The 23784-nt window shown below is 39.6% G+C and overlaps 1 protein-coding gene across 1 annotated transcript in view; it reads left to right on the top strand.

Annotated features, from left to right (window-relative positions):
* THBS4 (thrombospondin 4) overlaps positions 1–23784 on the top strand; it is a 36120-nt gene that overhangs the window by 5763 nt on the left and 6573 nt on the right. The window contains exons 3-16 of the mRNA XM_085213478.1: positions 2669–2916; positions 3918–4023; positions 9332–9414; positions 9850–9901; positions 11266–11438; positions 14388–14525; positions 14910–14987; positions 17643–17795; positions 19220–19324; positions 19545–19652; positions 20545–20704; positions 21372–21490; positions 22268–22320; positions 23563–23756. Of these exons, the coding sequence (XP_085069604.1) occupies positions 2669–2916; positions 3918–4023; positions 9332–9414; positions 9850–9901; positions 11266–11438; positions 14388–14525; positions 14910–14987; positions 17643–17795; positions 19220–19324; positions 19545–19652; positions 20545–20704; positions 21372–21490; positions 22268–22320; positions 23563–23756 (1770 nt within the window). The remainder of the gene's footprint in view (positions 1–2668; positions 2917–3917; positions 4024–9331; positions 9415–9849; positions 9902–11265; positions 11439–14387; positions 14526–14909; positions 14988–17642; positions 17796–19219; positions 19325–19544; positions 19653–20544; positions 20705–21371; positions 21491–22267; positions 22321–23562; positions 23757–23784) is intronic.

Raw genomic sequence — 23784 nt, 5'->3', positions numbered from 1 at the left:
TAATGTGAGATTTTTCTTTTCCTTTTGATTTGTGAAGTCCATATTGAGGTCTTGCCTGGCTCAAGATTGACATATCCACACAGTGTGCCACTGAGAGGGAGATTTTGCCATTGTATCCATTGAGTTTATGTTAATGGTTCAACTCTGTCACCTTTGTGTAGTCTTACTGATGCACAGTGGATTGTTACATGCATGAGTTAAGGAATTGCTGGTCAATTTAACTTGTTTTGTCCAGTGTATTTTTGGAGTCAAATCGCAAATGGAATCCTTGGGTTGCTTGTCATTTTTGAACAGATCCTTTCTGGAACATACATTAGTAAATGCATAAAACTGATAAAATTTAAATAGTTGGTGAAGTGGTCCCCTATTTACTGTCAGGATTAGTAGTTCCATTGAATGTTTCTTAAACAGTGCAGATGAGATGCTTACTCTCAGGAATGTCAGTGTAAGATGACACAGCAGTAAAAATGAATTCAGGGTCTTGGATGGGTTAAATTGTACAGAGGCTGTGATCCAGCAAAATCTCCCTTCAGAGCCTACTCTAGTTTACCAGATGGGTATTTGGCTTTGGCTATGGAAGGAATGCTTTATCCTTCATCCAAGCCAGACTGCTGCTTGTCTTGAAACTATTCTGGCAGGGTCTGTTCAGAGCCCTGCCGCCATCTCCTCCTCCTTTCTCTGACTTAATGCTGCGTTTGGTCACTCTGAATACAGGGCCTAGATCCAAAGACCCTGCTATTTTATGATGCAGCATGCATAATATTTACATAAGTAAAATGCTTGCAACATACTCTGTCTTGTCAGATCTTTCAGCTAGCCAGCAGATGCTAAATTTTAGCAAGCTACTGGTGACCTCATGCACCTTTGCGGAAATCTCAGCACTGGCAGCATTTTGACATAGACAACAGTGAAAACATTCCTGATATTGATCACAGCTGCTGAGGCTTTAGTGGTAGTGTAGACTTAGAAGATGGAGATGTACTCTGCACTATTCATGCTGGTATAAAACTGGGTTATTTTAATTGCTAGACTAAGCAATTAGAAAAATTGTGAGGAATCTTTGAGTTACTAGGTATGTGCCTGCTACTGACAGAAATATCACAGCATCAGAGAGCGTATTAGTAGTGGAAAGTTGATGGCAAAATTTGTTAAAGTGAATTCAGTGTTAGACCATGGCCTCTCAGAAGTTGATAAAAGCATTTTCACTCCAATGTCTCCATAATTTTTGATTGTTCTCATTTCAATTTAGCTATTCCTTGAAAGTCAGAGTATGTGTAAGCTCTTGCTTGATGCAGTAGTGGCAACTCTGTGTGACTTGAGATAGATGCTGAGAAGAGCTAGCACTTTGCTGCATAGGCACCTAGAGTCTGTGACTTGACTCCTTAGAATTGTAGAATTGGTCAGGTTGGAAAAGACAATGAAGATCATCAAGTCCAACCACATCCTAACCATAGTACCCTAACTCTAACAGCCCTCCACTAAATCATGTCCCTGAGCACCACATCCAAACAGTTTTTAAACACATCCAGGGATGGTGACTCACCCACCTCCCTGGGAAGCCTATTCCAGTGCTTATCAATCCTTACTGTAAAGAAGTTTTTTCCTGGTATCCAACCAAAACTTGTGTAACTTAAGGCCATTTCCCCTCATCCTCTCACCTGTCACCAGTGAGAAAAGAACATCCCCACTTTCATCTGCGATCTCTTTTCAGGTATTTGAAGACAGCAATAAGGTCTCGTTCAGCCTCTTCTTCCCCAGACTAAATAGCCCCAGTTCCTTCATTTGCTCCTCGCAAATATTCTCCAAGCTCTTCATGAGCCTTGTTGCCCTTCTTTGGACCTGCTCCAGCACCTCAATGTCCTTTCTGTACTGAGGTGCCCAAAACTGAACACAGTATTCGAGGTGAGGCCGAGCACAGGGGCAGGATGACTTCCCTAGTCCTGCTCACCACACCATTCCTGATACAAGCCAGGATGCCGTCAGCCTTCCTGGGCACACTGCTGGCTCATATTCAGCCGACTGTCCATCAGTACACCAAGGTCCCTTTCCATCAGGCAGCCTTTCAGCCACTCCTTTCCAAGGCCTGTAGAGTTGCATGAGATTGTTGTGACCAAAATGCAAGACCTGACATTTCCAATTTGTTACCCTGAAACGCAGATTACACGCTCGGAATCATACTTCCTTCCATTGCTTTAATGCTGCATTTGGATACACGGTCAGATGGCTTTGCTGAGTGCAATAAACATCACTGAAGTTGATTTTCTAACTGTACGTTTCTGCTACAGGATATTTCTGGGGCTAACAGATACATACATGCAACTACACTGATAGCAGGCTGTCAACTACACCTGTTACCTTTATCACCATTTTTTTTGAATGTTGGTAGTTTAAGGTGATGTGTTTTATTGTTTCAGCCTGTTAAAAGAAGCCTAGAGAAAGCAGTGGAAAACATTCTACAATACCTTACAAACCAGGAGCTGCACAGGAGTTCTGATGCTTCTGTTCTAAAAGTCAGCGTCCCATTTATTCTTAGCATTTATTTCTGCATTTATCAAAGCTGGCATGAGTGAAAAATACCAGAACCATTACAGATTTCCACAGAATTTTGTTTGATCAGTCATAGATTATCTGTCACCCTCTGATAGTCGTTCTCTGTATTTTGTGCCAGTGGTGCTTCGCTATCTGAAGAATGATGGGAGGTTGAATTCAGTGATTTTTAGCAACGTACACCTGGCTGATGGGAAACCCCATGCTGTCATCTTATGGCTGAGTGGCCTGCAGCAGGAATTCTGTACAATAGAGTTGTATCTGGACTGTCTGCAAGTAGGTGCCATTCAGGACCTGCCAAAAGCATTTTCAGCTCAATTGGAGAGATCAGCAGCAGTAGAGTTACGCACCTTCCTGAAGAAACCAGAGGTGAGCAAGAGTTCTGGGAGCAGGCTGAGCACTTAGGAGGACCAGCAGAGATCTTCTGGATTACTGAATCCAGACTCTTGAAATAAATTTAAGTACAAGTTTCTTAGGGAACAGCCGAAATCTCAGCTTCACTGAACCCAGTAATCTGCTATTCATTTTTAAATGTAATTTTTAGCTTATTAAAAAAATAGAAGTATAGTTTCTGTCACTTTTGGTATGAAGTACTTCTTGGGGACTGAATATTTTATAAGTTCTTGGCTGATACAACAGATGCAGCCTTTCATGACCATTTTGAAAGAGGTCTTGGCTTATGCATGTGCTTTTTCTTTCAATGGTGATCCACATGGACTGAGAAGACAAAAGAAGAGGCAGCTCAAGTGGCAGCTCAAGTAGTCAAACTTCATCTGTTTGATACAATTAGAGCTTTTCTGCCTCTCTCTCCCAACCAGGAATTGTCATAGCCTTCTATCATTTCCGTATCAGTAGTCCAAGCTAAGCAGTATCTTCCACAACCATCTTCCATCATCCTTAATGTGAAATGTGCATTAGAAGGTGAAAATGTATTCTGCCCCCAGGCTACACCCTTGCTTTGTTTCATTGAAGGCTTGAACATTGGCAATCAATAAGGTGCCCACTTACCTGATTTGAATGTAAAATTGTTCAAGTCAGGAAAGATTTATTTGGATTCAGTTTAACTTTGTATACTGCAGATGTAAAAATAAACTAAAAAATCTGAATCTCCTTGTATGTTAGATCACATGGATTGGAATAGTAGGGCGAAAAAATAAATAAAACCACAAGTATATGAAAATCTGTGAGGCAGAAGTTTGAGATTTCATTACAGTTCAAATGGTGATGGGTGGTCCTGACGGGACAGCATAAGAGCCCTGCATGCTAAGGAAATGGAGATCTCTATAAAAAATTAATCTTTATCTGATATTTCATGTTATTTCCACCATTGTAGCCAAATTGTGAGCTCTCTGTTTTACTTCTCACTTCAGGATATACTGGATGAGCTGAAGCTGGTAACTGGAGGAACACTTGCCCAGGCAAGAAACCTGCAAGACTGTTTTCTTCAACAGATTGAATCTGCTCCTCAGTACACTGGTAAGGCCAGCAACCAGTTCATTCAGATACTGGTGCAGAAAAGCTGTGGTGGTGAATAGTAAAAACGTGAATAAGCTTTATAGACAAGTAATGATAATTATTTCACTCAGTTGCATCCACAATAATAACATGTGAATATTTTATAAATAGCTCAGTTTGGAGAGAAAACAAACACAATTACCAGTGATAATGCAAAGTGCTGTTAATCTGTGAGAGGAGGCTGTCTGATGATTAAGTGGCTTTTCAGCATAACTTCATAAGACAAACAGACATGGTCTGTTTGTGTCAGGTTTTGTTGGCCATCTGAATGTCCTGAACATGGTAAGGATGAGAGATGAGGAGAAGCACAGGAGGCTTCAGGGTATGCTGGTGGAGCAGTTACAGCACCTGTGCATTTGGGAAGAAACAACGCAAGCCAGCCATTATAGTTTTGCCACAAGTTATCTGGCATTTCTGTTCATCTGCTGGGCTAGAAATTGGATGCAGGACAAATTCCTTGTCTTCCTGTGCTATGTATTGTGAAGCCCAAGCTGGGAATGGGGAGTAAAGAAAGGAGGCAGGGGCTGTTGGGATTCCTGCAAGGATGCGCTCTGGCAGGATGCAGTCCCATGTGACTGGCAAGTGTGCTTTCTGATCTCTCAATGCAGCAAACCTGGGCTGGACTGCCCTGTCTGAACTTTCTAGTCCCTGTTAATCTACTTTCTCTTTGAAAGGTAACTGAAGGTTTTCACACTGTACTTATAATATGTAAATATTTGACTATTGGGGGGGAGGAGGGAAGGGGAAGGACGGGGGAGGGATGAAAGTGAGTTTGAGGTTTGAAATAGGAAAAGCTAATTTTCTCATCCTTTCCTGTCCTCTGTCCTAACCCTGTGGTGTTGCTACTTTAGATTAGACTAGATTTGATGTCGCTGGGAGACAAGATGCACGATTTGTGTGAGAGCATCTTCCCTATCTGATGTGCTGGAGGAATTGGTGCTTTGCAATTGGAATGAAATCTTTTTTGGCTTGTAGCTAAATAAATCCTCTGTTGCACACGCTTCTATTTTCTTGCTCCTCAACATATATGTGTCTAAACAAAAAAACACAGCTTTATTTTCAAAGGTCTTTTTTTGCTTTTCTGTAAATCAACAGGGATTTACAAACATACAGGAAGGGTAATTCAGTGATGTATTCTGGAAAAATTCTCTGCTTTCTGAGCAACATTTCCAGATTGCATATTTAAAGCTTTCTCAATTGTCACTTTTTTTCTCATTATAAATAATATGAACTGTAGTAGTACAGAGAAATATTGTTTCTTCCTGCCTATTAAGAAAAATACCTCTTCCAAAAGAGTGGTCAGGTGCTGGAACAGACTGCTCAGGGAGGTGGTTGAGTCACCATATGTGGAGGTGTTCAAGAAATTATTAGATCCAGTGTGTCCGACCCACAGGCCACATGTGGCCCAGCACAGCTTGCACTGCAGCCTGTGCCGTCTGTTGCCACGTCATTATGATGGCAGCTCTGTTGTAGGGCTTGAGGAGGGTGCAGTGCTGACGTAATATGACATTATGCTTAATTTGCAAGGAAATACTATCAGTTTTCAAATATTACAGTTCAGAAGACAATATATGCAGAAACATGCTGCGAAATTTGATGCGTATCAAGGAATGTTTCATGAGGACGAAATAGACGAACTGAAAAAATTGTCGGCTCAACAAAATACTTAAAAAAAAAAAAAAAAAAAAAAAAAAGTTAAATGGACTCTGTTATAAAAACTAGTTGCATGATACCAGATCTGATTGCAAAAAAACCAAAGCCATTTCCTGATGGTGGGCTTGCTCACAAATGTATGGTAAGCACGATGGATATAATGTGTCCTGATTAAAAAAGAAAAGAAAAATGGATGTTTCTAGAATATTGTTTGTCTCACCAGTCTGTAGCCAGGTAGACTGAAGAAATAGGAACAACGATCAAAAATTGTTTAGAGAGTAAAGCTGCTAATTTCAAGTTTTACACTTTGGTGATAAATCGAAGTACTGATGCTACAGATATAGCTCAACTTGCCATTTCATTAGAGGTGTTGATAACAAGTATAATGTCACTGAAGAAATGGGTGAGATGGAAAGGCATAACTAAATCTGTTGATTTGTATGAAACAGTTTAAAAAAAACAGAACAGATTAAAATAAATATAATTAAACTTTTCTCTAACCTTTGTCAACCTATCTGGTATAGCTACAGGTTGTGCCCTGGTGATGATTGGTAAAAAGGAGGGACTTTAAAAAAAAAAAAAAAAAATCATAGAAGATGATACAGTTAACACCGCTAATTCACATTTCATGAAATATCACTGCACCAAGAAAATCTACATGCAAAAACTTCAGTTAATGTCATGCAAATAGTCATCAAACTCTGAATTTTATAACATCCAGTTCTAAGAGTTCCTTAGAAGTATGGCTGCTGATTATGGGATCATCATTTACTTATCTGAAGAAAGGTGGCTAAGTAGGGGTAAAATGCTAAAAATTTAGGCTTTATGATTTGCAAAGGGAAATCAAGTCCTTTTATGGAATCAAAAAAGAAGACATATGCCAGAACATGAAAATTAAAAGTGGCTCATAGATATAGCATTTTGATGGACTTGACTGCTCATTTAGTTGAGTTAAACACGTGTCTTCAAGATGAAAATCACCTTGACTATGCTATGTTTCAGACAACAACAGCATTTCAAGTGAAACTTAAATTACAACATGCTGAAATTATGGCAAATAATGTCATACATTTTGATACATTGACTGAACACAGTCCTGTGAACAATGAAAAATAGGTTTTGATGCAGGAATTTGAGAATAGGTTTCAAGATCCAAAAAAATCATCATTTTTTTGTGTATTTGCAATTCTATTTTCATTTGACTTAACTCACAAATTTTCACATGGAATGTATAGAGTTGCAATGAGACATTCAACTCAAAGAAAAATTTGAACACGTCTACTTACCAGGCTCTAATAAGATCTCTCCTACCAGAGGAGCATATCCCTCGCTTAACAGTCACGCCTGATTCATGTTATTGCTTTTTGCCAGTACGCACATTTGTGAACAACTGCTGTCAAGGATGAAGCACAGGAAGGGTATTATTTCATCAAAAATCTCTGATGGACACATTGAGAACTCAGTGGGAGTGGCAGCCGCTGGCTTTGGGCTGGCCTGGTACATTATCAGTTTCACAAAAACAAGGTCATCACACTAGTTTTATGTTTTTGTTGCTCCCTATTTTTTATATTTTAATAAGAAATACTTTTTTAAAAATTTAATTATATGTATTAAACTTGTTAGATATTTTATATGCAGCCCAAGGCAATTCCTGTTTGCTCTGACTCAAGCAAACCAGAAGGTTGGACAACCATGTTTTAGATGTTGTAAGAGACATGTGGTTTAGTGGGTAAATAATGGTGATAGGTGGATGGTTGGACTAGATCTTGGAGTTCTTCTCCAACATTGTGATTTTATAATTCTGCTATTGTGAAAGCTATTCTAGTAGATTGTTACTTACTCAAAATACAGACAGTACTTTAACTGTACTGGGGAAGTACCTAAGTAGGACAGTTATGGGAGAGACTGTGTAATAGGACTGGATAACCATATACCTTCAGTGTATACCTGTGGGTTACCCTGCTCGTTCCCAGGAAAAATGCCATTTCCCAGTAGATTTTACAATATGCTGTGTCCCAACAGCACCCTAAAGGACCTCTCCAGGTTTTTACCATGAATCGTCAGCTATTCTCCTACTGGTAAGGCTTACCATAGGACTTAGCTTTAAAGGCAGGAGGAAAAAAATACTACTGTTGGTCACGTGTTTATGCTTCACTATCTAAACTTGCCAATGGAACACGTAGTTCATAGCAGTGTAACATGTTTAGTCCACCTCAACAGTAGACAGTCCACAGAATTTAAGTGTAAAAAATAGATCTGCTTTTTCATTCAAATGAATGAAACCAACAAAGAAATATCTGAAATCTTGAGATTTTTTGCTGATTTCAGTCAGTAATGCCAAGAATATTTTATGCTTAAAAATAATACAAACAAAACAAGAACAAACCCCAGTATCTGGTCTGACAGCTTGCATGCCAAGTTCTGTTATGGGGTTCTGAAATACTCATAATATTAACTTTTACCACCTTCCTCCCCAGATAAAAATAAGAAAAGAATGGGACTTTCAGAGAGGCAGGATCTTGAATAGATTGTTGCTGAGTCTTTACACTTGCTGGTGAGAAAATCTGAAATGAAGAAAAAGTAGCATACATGGAATTGTACAATTCGCACTAGAATGTTTGGAAACACTGAGAAATACTCTGAAGTACCAAACAGTGAGGTAAACATTAAGAAAAGTATTTTTCATGCAAGCTTACAATACTCTCAAAGAAGCACATGAATAAACCTCCCTGAAGCCATTGGACATAATATCAAAATAATCATCCTGCTTGGAATGCAAATCAGCAGGTATTTGTTGCATTTGTTTTGGCATATAGACTTTGAGAAGCAAATAATAGGAAGTAAACAAATAGCTGCTTGAGAAAGCTGCAAACTTCTAAGTGAGCTGCAAACTCAAACTAGTGTTATAAACATACTTTTTGTTTTTTCCTGGCATTGGGTCAAGATGCTTTGTTTAACAAGTATGAATCTTGTGTAAAAATTGTAGATCAATTCTGTTCCTTTCCTATAGTTCATTACAGATGCAACTTTTTTTATCTATTCTCTGATTTTTTTTATTTTTTTTTTTATTGAGAACTGTCTGAGAATTTGTAGGCTGTTGAGTAGCTGTTTTCTGTACCCCTCTAGAGGAAAAAGTGGCTGTGGAACTAGTGCACAGAGCATTGAGTAGTTTTTTGGAAGAAAAGCCAAGTGCACAGGTACTAAAAAGGCTCAGAGTCAGAGTGACTGTGTAGTTTCATTTAGGGTTACTGGTCTCAGGCTGGTGGCATTAATTGCCATTATTGTTATATTTTGGTAGAGACTTTTGATGCTGATAGAAGGGTAGAAAAATCAGACTGATTGTCTCTTTGTGTGAGAGAGAAGTCTGTGCTTTCTCTAATCATTTCTGTGGCATACTATTCTGTTCTGTTCAGTAGAATATTGTTGGTACAAATCCTCTGTAACAATTTGAATTAGATACTGTGTTTGCTCTAAGCATATAGCTACAGGACTTAAGCAACAGCAGTGTGTGGCCTTCTTGGCTTTCAAGATATTTCCATCTTGTGTTTCAGAAACAATAATGACAAATGAAAAAGTGTTATGCATTGTGTACTCTTCTGTTGCTGTTTCCCTACAGGTGATTTTAATAGGCAGCTGATGAATCAGATGGTGCAAATGAACCAGATACTGGGAGAGGTGAAAGACCTTCTCAAACAACAGGTACTGTGTTAGGACCTCATTGTGGAATATCCCAAGCTTTGTAACTTCAGTGAGGTCAGTCAGTGGAGAATTTGTGTAAGCAGTAAGCTTCTGCATTGAGTTCATTGCCTCAGATGCATGACACTGGAGAAGAAACAATCTGATGGATCTGGTACAGGTATATCTGAATTGAACATGAATCTGTTCCAGTTGCTGCTTGCTCTCAGTGCTGGATTTAGAAGTGCATGGCTGTTGTTAAGCATAAACCTACTGAACTAAAGTATTACCATTACCACTGTTCTTAACTTTACGAAGTACAAAGAGCAACTGATTTCAAGATGATGTATGTATTTTGAGTTGTCTGAGTGGCATACTAGGAAAAATTGTAATGGTTCTGCTGGCAGCCAAATACAAACTACCTGTATCTAAACAGTGTTTATTTTCTGTATTCTTAAGGTCAAGGAAACAACTTTTCTGAGAAATACCATAGCTGAGTGCCAAGCATGTGGTGAGTATTCCTGCACTGCTTGTAAAAGAAAACTATATGAGATGTATATTCATTTAGAAACTAGCATCAATTTTACTTGGCATCTAAGTACATTCAGAAAATCCTGTATCCGAAGTTCTTAGATATGTTGATCACAAACTTGAAATAGATTTTCATTAGAGAAAAAGTTTTATCTAATAATCCGATTATCAGATGAAAAAAAAAGTTTTTATACCTCAATAGGGTTATAAAAACCCTGTTATAAAAACCCTGTAAACAAGCAGAACTGCCTAACAGTGCTGTCAGTTCTTGCTTTGCCATGATGATGTACCACATGTTCCCGGGGAAGGGAGACACTGTCAAATGCCTCATTATCAGTCTTAGTGGTAAGACAACTGAGGAACCATATTCTGCACTAGCTGTTGCATGTCAGTCTGAGGAAAATCCTAGATAGTTTGTCTGGAAGTAGTCTTGTTCTCTGTAGGTTGTCACTGGTTAACAGCAGTAAGATCCGAAAGAAAGTGTCCATCTTTTCACTAAACGAAAGAGATACATTTCCGAATGCTACAGCATGGCCCTTTTACACAAATGCAGGACTCACATGCTCTCTGTATAAAAACAGAAAATAGTCCCTCAGTGGGTGAATTAAAAGGCCTTACAGGTACCAAGTCTTTTTGATTGTTTCTTCCAAACTATGCACCTTAAGAAGGTTGAGTTGAGCTCCAACCAAGTTTAAACTATGCTAGTGCTGAAGAAAAAATCTTTAATCTTGCACAAATGCAAAGATGTAGTCCATGCATTGGTACCAGGTGTCAACACCAGCCAGAGCCTTGGAAAATCTTACTTTTGCACAGTGCTGGTCTCTGCATGTCTGACCCAGTGTGCTTACATGTCCAGATGTGCATTCATGGGCTGCTAGCTGTTGCTTCTTTATTTGTCAGGTATGTTTTTATAAAATCAAGGCATTGTTTTTCTTACAAAATAGTGATGCTGCTAAATACCCAGAAGAGTGCCTCATACCTTCAAACTTTAGTCCTTTAGGCATTTTTTGGTCATCTGAGGACTGGCTTTCACAGTTTTTCTACCCTGGCCAGCAGTAGATCTGTACTGGGACTGACCTAGCAGGAGGGCCCCGACATGTAGCCAGGAGCAGCATGGGAACCTAACAAAGCAGCCTTAATTTCCCACATCCAGGGATGAAACACCCTGCTGGGCTGTTGCCAGCATGAAATCTCTTCAGCCATAGCACAGCTGGTAGCAGTGTGTAGAAACGCGAAGGCTCAGCTGAGCAGCATCCTGGGGATCTTTTCAGAACATTTGCCAGCCGAAAGCCATGATTGATGTTTCTCTCAATTGCTAAAACTGCTCTTCTTTCTGCATTAAAGGTTTGGGAATGGTGAATTTTCCAACTCCGCTTCCTAGGCGTAGCAAACCCAAGTGCGAAACAAGTTCCTGTTTCAGGGGAGTCAGGTGCATGGAGACAGCTGAAGGAATTCAGTGCGGCCCATGCCCTGACGGATTCACAGGGAATGGAGTGACATGCTCTGATATTGATGAGGTAAAATAGTAATTTTCACTGAATTAAAAAAAGAAAAGCACCTGTTTCATGTACAGCAGTGGATTGCTGATGCTTGCTGTTCACAGCATTTGCTGACTGCTTGCATAGTGCATATTAATTCATTCTGATTTGATTCTACCTCCCTGTTTTGCTGTTGCTGCAACTGTATGGAGGTATATGTGTGAGAGCTTGAAATACCCTGTTGGGATGGGAAGTTAAAGGAGTTAAATCTATTCCACAGAAGATTCAATAAATTGTTACATGTGCAGAGCAGCAGGAACACTTGTTGTTGACATGGGCTTTGTATCTTTCAACTGTAGTGATCCTGACCTGGCCTTGGAGACCAAAGCCCTCTGTTTATCCCTAACTATAGTTGTGTTTTCAGCCTAACCTTTAAGATCTATGGCAGCAAATAACCCATTATTCCTTCTCTTTTTTTATTTATGGCTGTGATGAAAGCTGTTTTTTTTTTTTTTTTTCTTGTGCTATATGCTAGCACAATTCAGAACTTGCTTGGATTGAGGACTGAAGTAATAGATTTACAGTATCTTAAATGATGAAACAAAACCTTTATTAAGTGAAATGCGTCACTTAACTCAGAATTTACTTAATTCAAACAACTGAAACACCTACAGCTTCATGCTACTTCATGGTTTTTCTGTATGATGATTTTTGCCATTACCCTTTAGTGATTTTATTCTTATTTTTTTCCTTCTGTAGAAATGCCTGGATGTATCAAACCAGGGAATCGAGAGAATTAGGTCATTAATTGTGCCTGTGAATATCACGGTACTATCAGTGTACTTCCTAATGATGTCAGACAGCGAGAGCAATTCCCCTTTTTCACTTTCCTAGCCAACAGAAGATGTGCTTTGACTGATTGTTTGTTTTCTGCTGAAGACCATCAGCAGAAAGGCTGCTTTGTGCCCAACTTATCTTTGTGAGAAAAACACTGGGAAGAGAAAATGGGTTGAGTGTGGCAGATTCTGGAGTTGTAGATGTGTCTATTTTGCCCCACGTGTGCTTGGTGCAACAAAAGGTGCAAAAAGACGGAGTAAAGCTCTAAAATGTGAATGCAAGAGGTGAATTGGAGACAGCTGTGATGTGAGTTCCATGCCAGGCAGCCATGGGGAGATACTTAGGCCAGGTGACATGGGGCGTGTTGGTATAGAAAGGGTCAATTTCTTGAGCTGCACCCAAACAGACATATAGCTCCTTTCTCCTGTTTTCAATCTTGGAGCAATTCTACCCATGATAGCAGTGTTGGGAAAACAAGCCAAGACCGGTATGTGATGTCCCAGTGGCTAGGCTTTCCTGAGCAATCATGATATACCACCACTCTGCATGACAGAACTGATTACTAGAAATAGTGAGGAATTTTACCTAAATGATGTCATACTACATGTGGACTGCTACTCAAATGACAACTTGTTTGGTGCGTTTTGTTCACCAGAAAATAGCTCCTGTAGCAACTGGATTTTCCCTTATGTAAGCAGAGTGAGAAAAGAGATAATAAATGGCAGTAGCCTTTTGTTGCCTAATAAAAGGGTCTCTGTCATGTTACTTGTTTTCCTGGGTTAGCTGAGGCTGTAAGTAAAGTAATTTATTTTTGAAGGTTCTCTAGGAATTTCTTCTGGTATAACAACTTTCTACTGAACGAACCATTTCTGTACTTCATAAAAATTGGCATTTAAAAAAGTGCTCTTAATGAAATCTGTGGAAGCGAGGAAGTTTCTAGGTTTCTTTAAGAGCTGCTGTCGTTCCTTCAAAGGCTGTTAAAATATCTGCAGCAAGCTCCCTTCTTTACCATCTCGAAGACATTACTTTCATAGGCTGTATTCTGAGCTGCAGCTTTGCTCTGTTCATGATGTGATTTGAGTGCCCTCTCCTGGATACAATAAAAAATCCACATTAAATAATTTCTTATGCTAATTGCAGACATAATTCCATTGAATTGTATGCTCAGTTACTAGTCAGTAACTGCAAAAGTTTCATGTTTGTTGTTGTTTGTGACTGTGGTCTGGCATGTTCTGCCTTCATTTTAGATTTTTTTTTTGTTAATTATGGAAGGAGGAAAGACACATTCTTTTAAACATTTTCTTAAAATTCTTTCTGTGTTTCTTATGTATTGTCTCTGAGCTATAAGTAGTGTGATGATGTGTTAATGTTTTCAGTACTTCCATGGTTACTACTTCGTGGCTACTGTTGACACTAGAGTGGCAGCAGTGCAGGGACGTAGTTCCTGAACTGGCACCCACAAGGCCACTGACATGTAATTAAAACCATTCTGTAAAACCACAGAAGGCAGTGAACTAAATAATGTCTTTAGTCTAAGGCTGGTGCTGTGAGCGTGTGGTATTTTGGGAGAAGTGCTGAGGGTTGCCTGTTGGCTTCTTTTTGGCCTAGAAATGTGTGGGTGCCACTGCCACAGGCCTGTTCATCTGGCTCATGCATTGTATTTGGTTTACTTCTGACTATGAGATTTTCCCAAATGCAAACAAAAGAAAATGCCATTGCTGCTTCTGTGTGCACAAAACACAACTGCAAGACCATTTGTGGGTTGTAACCTTGCTGCTTTCCTGATAGTGTCTGGGCCCTTCCAGTGATATTCTCATCTCCAAAGGAGATTAACCTGCCCAGCAAAAGGAAGAATGAGAATCTGAGCTCAGGGCATCAACTACGGGCAAAAATGAAAGAATGAAAGATTGTGTCATTTAAATTACAGAGTTAGCTGAAGACCAACTGGAGTCAAACATACCTGAAACTTTTCTCTGCAAGTCAGCTTTTTAACAGAACATAGAAGAACATTCAGACATTTGCATTTAACATTACCTAGGCAGGTTGACTGAGAGGTCTGTGTCACAGTCAGAGTCTGGACATTACTGATGTACAAACAAGTGCTCATTTGATTTTTGTTTTTTTTAATTTATTTTTTTTTTTCCCGTGCAGTGTCATTACAGCCCCTGCTTCCCTGGAGTGCGTTGTGTAAATACTGCTCCAGGTTTCCGTTGTGAGACCTGTCCCCCAGGATATACAGGACAAACTTTGCAAGGAGTAGGACTGAGCTATGCCAAGAACAACAAGCAGGTGAAAGACAGTATCCTTGCAGTAACTTCCATTGCATGGTGATAGCTTCTGTTAACTGTCTATCAGTATTTTATTTATGTTTCGGTCATTCCGCATTTACCTTAGAAGATGTGAAATTGTATTTTCCTACCTTTGGTGTGAGTATTAAAAGTTTAATAATGAGGAATAGTGTGGAAATTCTGTGTATCTCACAGTATATTTTCTGAATTTCTAAGTGTTTGGAAACTTGTCTAAAAATTAAGGAAGTGGACATGTCTGCCATTCTAGAAGTGGTTTCAGGAAGAGACTGTGGCACTTCTCTAGTCGTAAACTTTGGTGGCTTTTCTTCAGACTTAGATCTCAAGCTGACCTGTTTTTTATTATGTTGTTTTGTTTTATTGCTAGGTCTGCTTAGACATTGATGAATGTCAGAATGGCGGGCATGGAGTCTGTGTTCCAAATTCTCATTGTATCAACACTTTGGTAAGCAATTTTTCATTTCTGCCTTTTTTTTTTTTTTTAAATGATTGTTTTAATATTCCTTGAGGCTAGAATTGGATTTGTGCTTCTCATTGAAGAACTGAATAATATATTCTGCTTGTTGGCTACATCTAAACCAAAGAATCTCTGCCCCTTTTTGTGAATAAAAATGAAATAATCAATACTTGATCTGGCATTCGTATGTCCACCTGAGCTGTACACGCATCACTTGTCACGAGGACTGATAATAACTCCTCTTTCCATATCATCCATATATGTGTACTTATAAGCATGTTGTGGCAAGGAACCTCCTTTCAAAAACTTAATCTTTCCTTCTTCTCATCTTTTCCCATAAGGAATTGCTGCAAATAAGCTTTCCTCAACAAGCTTTCATATAAGAAGTCTCACTTTGTAAGGATATTTATATGGTATTAGGTATTGCTCTATATAATCATGGAGAAAAGGAGAGCTGCAATTAATCACATTTAATACAGGTGGATATTAAATCCCACAAGTAAAAAGAGTTTGAAATATGTTACGATCAAATAAACTGTGTGTATAAACATTTTAGTGCTATAAAGCAGTTTGGACCTTTCACTTCACTTATGCTACTGTCAGTTGTTCTTTTCTGCTACACCTGACTGCATAAAGCAGACTTTGTTTGTAACAGGAAGGGGTTTTAAAATAACCTGCAGATTAAAACGGAGTCCTGTTTTGCAACCAAATGGTGTTGAGGCTGCCAGCAGTGTTCCATGTGGTGTGTTTCCCTTGCAAATAGTGCTTCTAGGACTGCACTCTGCTCAGTAAGTTTGTCTCTATGCGTAGTTGTTTTGGTGTCTGGATTGCATCTCTTGCATATTACAACATGTACTGCATGACTAACCTTCTTCTAGATGCTGTCAGGTCTGGTTAGCACAGGTCAAAAAGAGGCCCACTAGCTGTCAAGCATCAGCACGTGGATTTTTGCTCCTGGGTTCTTTTAAAAAGAATTTGGTCTGGAAAAGCTGCCTTAAGGCAGGTTTAACACGTACCAGGGCTTGATATAGACAGAATATACTGAGAAAATTTAGCAGATTCCAAACCGTGATGTCAATTAGAAAACATGCAGACTGTTACATTTTATAAAAGTGATGCCATTTGCATAGTCAGTGATCATGTGATCATGTCAGAGATGCAGTCATCTATATGTGTTTCAGACTGAAAGTATGCAGATGGCACAGAGTTCAAATTTAGGAACACAAGAGAAAAGTTGCCCGGTTGAGTTGTAAATTCGTCTCTGTAATGTGGGACTGGGACATTCCAGTAGACTCTGTGTGGGAAGAGTGAATTTGTCTGGAGCACCTTAATTTTGCAAAGGCTTAAGTTTGTTGGAGATCCACCTGCTTCTTTTCTTTGACAGAACTAATTATTCTCAGAATAAAAAATATCCCGAGTTGTAAGGGACACACATGAATTGAGTCAAACTCCTGGCTCCACACATCACAGCCCAAAATCCAAACCCTAAGTCTGAGAGCATTGCTCAGAAACTCTTGAAATCTGGCAGCCTGGTGCCTCAGCACCGCCTGTGCAGCCCGTTCCATGCCCACCACCCTCTGGTTCAGACCCTGTCCCCAGCCCCCAGCTGCCCCTCCCCTGGCACAGCTCCATGCCGTTCCTTCGGGCCCTGTTGCTGCCACACAGAGCAGAGCTCAGCGCTGCCCTCCGCTCCCTGTGAGGAGCTGCAGCCGCCATCAGGCCTTCCCTCAGCTCCTCTGCTCTGTGCTGAGCACACCCAGGGACCTCAGCTTCTCCTCATACTTCTTGCCTTCTAGAACTTTCACCGCCTTTCTATCTCGTCTTTGAACAGTCTGTAATAGTTTCCTCTCCTCCTTATATTGTGTTGCCAAGTTCTCTCTAAGGAATACATATCTATTTCGATTGACTTTTATATGAGAGACAAAGCCATGTTAGATACCCAAAGTAAACCACTTCTCATCAGCATTTGTCTGCTTGTATCTTCTACTGTAATTATCTGAGCACAAACTGAGATTCTTTGGCTTCTTTGTGTTGTTTTTTTTTTTTTCTAAGAGAGTAGTATAAATACAATTCATAAAAATGTATTTATGCTTCTAGGTAAACCACTGAAAAAGGTTGCATGGATGTTCTTACTGTAATGTAAATGAGGCTTTCAACTCCTGAATTCCTTTCTGAAGAACATGATTGGCTTAAAAGCATCTAAACTGAAAAATAATAGTGGAGTAAATACAAGAGAACTTTCTTGACTTTCTGTGATTATTGTACTCAGTTCAGCTTAGATAAGCAGTTGGATCAGCCTTACATTGAAATAAGAGCATTAGAATTTTACACAAAGTTTTGATCACTTGGAATTAGCTTGTAGTGATACTGGTGGAAACAATGCAAAATGTGGAACCTGTTGTTGCTGCAAGACTTTTCTTTGGCTAAACAAAAAACTGGTCTTTACAGGTGTGAATTGAGCTTGTTTAGAGTTTGTAGTGTGGGAGAAAAACCTGATTTCTATGTGAAAAGTCTGTTCGTAGTGCAAGAAGCCTTAGTGAATGAATTTGCACAGCATAAGCAGCGTGACATGAGTCTTGCTCACACACTTGCTTTAAGAAGTCTGTTAAAAGGGGCTTGCTAGTAACATTTTCGTTCTTACAGGGCTCTTATCGCTGTGGCCAGTGCAAATCAGGATATAAAGGCGACCAAATCAGAGGGTGCCAGGCTGAGAGAAGCTGCAGAAGTCGAGCCCTCAATCCATGCAGTGTCCATGCCCGGTGTATTGAGGAAAGGCGAGGAGAGGTGACATGTATTGTGAGTTCATAAATTCATTCATTTGTACAATGAATAACAACTGAAAGTGAGCAAGTTTCTGTGGTCTTCTATCTATGCAGTTGAGTAACCAAATTGCAGCACACTGGCCCAGACCAGTTACGAAAATAACCAAACTGGGTTTATCTTGCAATTTTTTTTTCCCTCCTGCACTACTTCTATAAGGCAGCCATATTTGCTGCGTGAACTGCATACATTTGTGTGATTACAGTTTTTTGGGAATGGTTTTTATAGACCTTCTCCATTCTCCTCAGAAAGGACTCTCTCTGCAACCTATTGCTGGGAACCTGCTTTAGCGGAAGGGTTGGACTAGGTGATCCCCAGAGATCCTTTCTAATGACTGCAATTCTGTGATTCTTTGTGACTCACAAGTGTTGCTATACAAAATGCATCACAAGGGCAATTCCCTCTCTTGATGCTCTACTGAGTGGAGGGTTTTTGGCTGCATAGCCATAACTATAGGTCCCGTCAGCATATCCACAGTGCTTGTATTTATCTGCTGAGAAAGATGGTAGGTTTCCAAATGAGATCACAGATTCTATGCACAGTATAGACTGCATTGTGCTTTCCCTCCCTGGGAGCAGCAGGGCACTAAGTGGCATATGACTCCTTATTATGACAATCTAATTGTATTTTGTAGTTTTTTCGACGTTGCAAGGGGAAGGGAGAGTCTAATCCCATGCCCTAAATTTGGATGCAATACATGCTTTTGCTGGTGCTTGCTTTGGTGTCATTTTAAGGCCATCTTTTTCAAAGAAATCAGGCTGTTTTAAGTCCATGCAGTAATGGAAAGATACCTAGATAGTTGTATGAGGCAAGTCCTTGTTTTCAGGAGAAGCCACATGAATTTCTCTGTGTGTATGTTCAGTTACAAATTAGGGTTTGCTTTGAATAATACCTATGTCACTGGCTAGGAGGAACTTGTGTGCTGATGTACTTGTTATGCCAATGCAAATTCAGTAACTGTCAGAACAGTTTTCTATTAAAATATCCTCTGATCAATGATGTATTCTTGAGATACTGAATAAAACATCCAGCTGATTCTTGGTCCCTTGCTGAGGTGCTATGTGCATGTTCGGCCTCGATGCAGCATTTCTTTTTTCGAGCTGCAGTGAAGAACCAAAACTGACTCCTGTTGATTACTATAAGAAATGTATAACTCCTGCTGAAATCATTAGGTATTGCAGCCAGGCGGTCCATTTAAAACAAAACCTTAGCTTATTCTAGCTGTTCCTAGATAAAGAGAGCCTGAATTACAGTTTTTCTTTCCACATTTGGAGATGCTAAGGGTGTATTTCAGTATGCTACAATGCCTGTTTATGCCTCCTGCATCTTAGTATCTTCAAAGTTGATATTACTGCATTATCTATTAATCTTTTGGTAGTACTGCCTTGTTTTATTGATAGTGTGGCATTGGCTGGGCTGGTGATGGTTATATTTGTGGAAAAGATGTTGACATTGATGGCTACCCTAATGAAGAACTCTCTTGCCCTGCTGAAAGCTGCAGAAAGGTAAGAAATTCTTTCTTAAAGTACTACTAATTCTAAGATTTAGGGGATGAAGAGAAACATAAGAAATGTGACAATATGTATTCATCTTTTTTCAAGTTATTGAATTCCTGTGAATAAATTCTATCTCATTTAATTAAAACAATAATAGAAAATCAGATACTTCCATAATTTTAATGACTTCGTCTCACAGTACACCTAACATGTCTCTCTTCTTCTTTAGGACAATTGTAAGTTTGTACCAAACTCCGGACAAGAAGATGCTGATGATGATGGGATTGGAGATGCCTGTGATGAAGATGCAGATGGAGATGGCATTCCCAATGAGCAGGTACTCTCATTGGGGTACAGGAGTCTGTGCAGAAATAAGGATCTCAGATTACTGCAGTGGGCAGTCAATTTGGAATCTAGTTCTCTTCTATTTGCCAAATATTCAATACAATTCACTCTCAGCAGCTTTTTAAATCCCACTTTATTTTTTTTTTAAATATAACACACCCATTTATAAGACCTAAAAAAAAAACAAAATAAAAAAAGACACACACAAGAAAAACTAAGGCTGCCCAACCAGCCTTAAGTCCCACCTGCTTATGCTCCATTATTATGTGTTAGTGTCAAATTCTACAGCTTTTTATTCACAGAACTTACATCCTTCTTTCGCTGTCCCTTAACATGACCTTTAGATACATTACATATATTACTATCTTTCTTTTTTAAGAGCAGTTTGACCAGACAGCACAATCAATGGGAGATACAAAACCTGCAGAAATCAATGACTGTCTTGCCAGTAACTTGAAAAAGCTTTGGATCACATTCTGAAAGAGATTTCCATTGTGGGAACATTACTGCAGAATATATCAGAACAGAAGTTCAGATTGTAATTTGCCAAGTGTTTTAGCTTTACTTGGAGTCTCTACCTGAAGAGGGCCATCACCTTTCACCGAGAGCGTTTACAGACCTTGACAAATGCTGCTGAGATGCAGGTTACTTACGTGGACCCATTAAAAATGAAAATCAGCTGTCAAAGTTATAAACAAATCTTTATGGTACTCAGTGTTCATGTTTAGCATTCCTGTGGTGTGTAGAACAAAGCAAAGCTCTGAGAGAGGTAGTGAAATCTCATCCAAAGCTAATGTTCATGTAAAATTTCAAATGGCTCACTGAAGTGGAAATGCAAGATTCAGGGCTCCACTATATCTAATCTGGATCTGTGCTTCTTGCAGGATAACTGTGTCTTGACTCCCAATGTTAACCAGAGAAATAGTGACGAAGATATCTTTGGAGATGCCTGTGACAACTGCCGCAGTGTCCTGAATAATGACCAGAGGGACACGGATGGTGATGGGAAAGGAGATGCTTGTGATGATGACATGGATGGAGATGGTTGGTAACTCTTCACTTACAACTTCTCTGATATTCTTGAAATACACCCAGAAATTGTTGTGCATTACAACACTTTCTGCCAACTGCTCCTGTCATGTAACATGTTGCCCTTTTTCACGAAATCTCTGCTTTGAGTAATTTTAATTTAGATCAATTTATGTCTTTTAGCCTCCATCTGAAGTGCCAAACACTTTATAACAGATAAGCATGGAACAAAATTTGGTTTAAGTTAAGATCGCTGGTCATTCAGTAACCCCTTAAAGGTGCTAACGTGCCATAGATTATTCAGCTGCTGCCTTTGTCAAATGCTTATGGGCCACGTGATGTATTATGTCCATTGCTGTAGGAATCTTGAAAGTAGTAAGAAAAGTCACTGTCTTTCAGGTGTAATAATGAAGATTAAATATTTCATCCTATAATGTGATACAGGGAATGAGACAGAATGAAGTGTGTGTAACTAATGAGGGATGTGTGATTGGATTGAAAACTGTTCTTCAGCAAGATTGTTTCTAACTGTGATTAAATAAATGGATACACATAAAAAAGATTTGCTGTGCAGATTTATACTGTCATTGCAGGATTAAGTAGTTACTGAAAAAGAGCAATGTATTTTCTATTCTTGATATGGATTTTTTTTTAAACTAGCATACTGTTCACTTTTTGCTAGGTATTAAGAACCTTTTAGATAATTGTCAGAGGATCCCCAACCAAGACCAGGAGGACAAGGATAACGATGGTGTTGGTGATGCCTGTGACAGCTGTCCTACAGTCAGCAATCCAAATCAGGTTAGCAGGCAGAAGGAGTAAACATTTACATTTAAGGAGAGGGACTGCTAAAATTCAGAAAGACCTAAGAGAATGAGGCACCTCATGCAGACGGTGTTTCTCTTTTGACAGTAGGTATTCAGGAAGGTTTTATAGAAATTCAGATGCTCCTAGCATTGAAATGGGAAGCCACCAGGTGTACTCTTGTATCTTTGGATGTTGCTAGCATCACTTCCGTAGCACTATCACCAGTGTCTTCCACTGTTGTGCTCCATGTGAGCCTGGTCCAGTCTGACAGGGTCCACTGCCAGACTCCCACACTGGTGTGATTTAGTTATAGTCAGTATTTCTTTCATGAGGACCTAATCCTTACTTAGCAAAACTTTCATTGCTTGTAGGTAAGAAGTCAGTGACACTTTTAACTTCTGATTAAACCCTTTATAACTCACTTGTGCTGGAAACTTTAGAGAAATTTGTTCACTTAAGAAATGAACCTAGGTTAAAAATGTGTGGTATATATCTCTAGAAACTGAGGAATTTTACTTGTGTTTCACCTCTTAAGCTATTCCAATCCAATTTAAACCTTCTTGTTCATCATTCTGCTTTTTTCTGTAATAAAGCAGACTTTTTGGTAAGAAGTAAGATTCAAAGAAGGAAATAGGTTTTACAAAACAAATGGTTTTCCATGCTTTCATTTTAATTGCATTTGATGTTTACTTATTATTATGTTGTTTTGTTGCCATTTTAATAGATGCTTTCTGCAGCTGATATGGGAACTACCTCTGTTTTCTTTTGCAGTCAGATGTTGACAATGACTTGGTTGGAGATTCTTGTGATACCAATCAGGACAGGTATGTTGTATCATGGTTCATAGCAACAGAAGGGAAGTGGAAGAGCTAGTCTTGAGCCGAAGCATGGTAGTGATTCCTGGAGAGCTGTTATCCTTCATATGAGACTGGATTTTATTTCAGTACCTTCTCAAAAGAATATAATTTCAAAAAAAAAAAAACCAATAATGTTGTGATTCGTAAGACTTGTTGTTTCACTTTCCTGTAGCAGTACAGTAAAGGAGCCCTTTACCCCTAGGCCCACGTTCACACATACTTCCTGTCAGTTCCTGTGGAAATGATATTCATAACAGTTCTCTGTCAGTAAAACTCAGAGCACTGCTCAGAGCTTAGTGAGAGAGCTTGCTTTTTTCTGCTTTTCTTTATTTTTCTTCCTTTTTTTTTTTATGCTTTAGCAGAAGTTTCACATTTAAGAGGTATGTGTTTTTCCAGAAGAACATTGTTTCAGAATTTTATTATCATGTACAAAACATTTTCAAATACAACCCTTTGCTTTAGTACAGCAAGAATGACAAGGCTCATCTGCAGTCTTCATGTTCAGGGGACCAGGTGCTGTGAAAAACTGCCTTCTGCCTGGCTGGAAGCATGTTCTACGCAGCACACTCTGGGGGTAGCAGGGAAGTGCTCATTCCAGAACTGACACAGCCAAACTGCAAAGTCTCACCCTCTAGGCATTGTTGGGTGCTGTGGTCCAGGGTGACGAGTGCAGGGGAACCTACTGATTGGGGACCCCCATTGTTTGGGAGCTGTTTTAAGTAGATAAGCCTTGCTTATTTCTTGTTTTCAAAGAAGGACATTTTGTTCTTTCCTGAAACCTAACTAGTGTATAGGAAATGTCTTCTGTTAGACCACATAGACCTGAGATTAACCATGCGGTAAAAGATAAATGTATACAGTTTTCACTGCATTTCACCGTAAGAACTTGCAGGCATTGGTTGTTCTTACCTAAAATTTTAGCCCCATTTTTATCAGGGAAAAACAGGTCTGCTTTCTGGGACTCGTGCAGATTCTCCCATGGATTTCTTTCACGCAGTCAATGATTCATGAGCTCCAAAACACATTTTACAGCCTCCTTGTCTCCTTGTTGCCCAGCCACCCCAGTGATACCAGGTTATGGTGTCCCCCCTTTTCAGTTTCCCAAGCTCCTGGGGTGTCTCTCATGGATATCCCATTCAGGTGCTGGTGTTCTCCCTATGCAGAGGTGGGAGCTGATGCCTCTTTTTCTTTTTGTCTCTGTGCTTGCAGCGATGGCGATGGGCACCAGGATAGCACAGACAACTGCCCCACCATTATCAACAGCTCCCAGCTGGACACAGATAAGGATGGGCTGGGTGACGAGTGTGATGAGGATGATGATAATGACGGCATTCCGGATCTCTTACCACCAGGCCCTGACAACTGCAGGCTAGTCCCCAACCCAGGGCAGGAAGATGATAATGGTAAGCCAGGCCTTCAGGAGTGGTTTTG

This window comes from Meleagris gallopavo, chromosome Z (genome assembly GCF_905368555.1).
Source record: "Meleagris gallopavo chromosome Z, MGAL_WU_HG_1.1, whole genome shotgun sequence".
NCBI classification, from domain to species: domain Eukaryota; kingdom Metazoa; phylum Chordata; class Aves; order Galliformes; family Phasianidae; genus Meleagris; species Meleagris gallopavo.
Note: the sequence above shows the minus strand (reverse complement) of the source record. Positions and strands in the feature narration are given on the sequence as shown.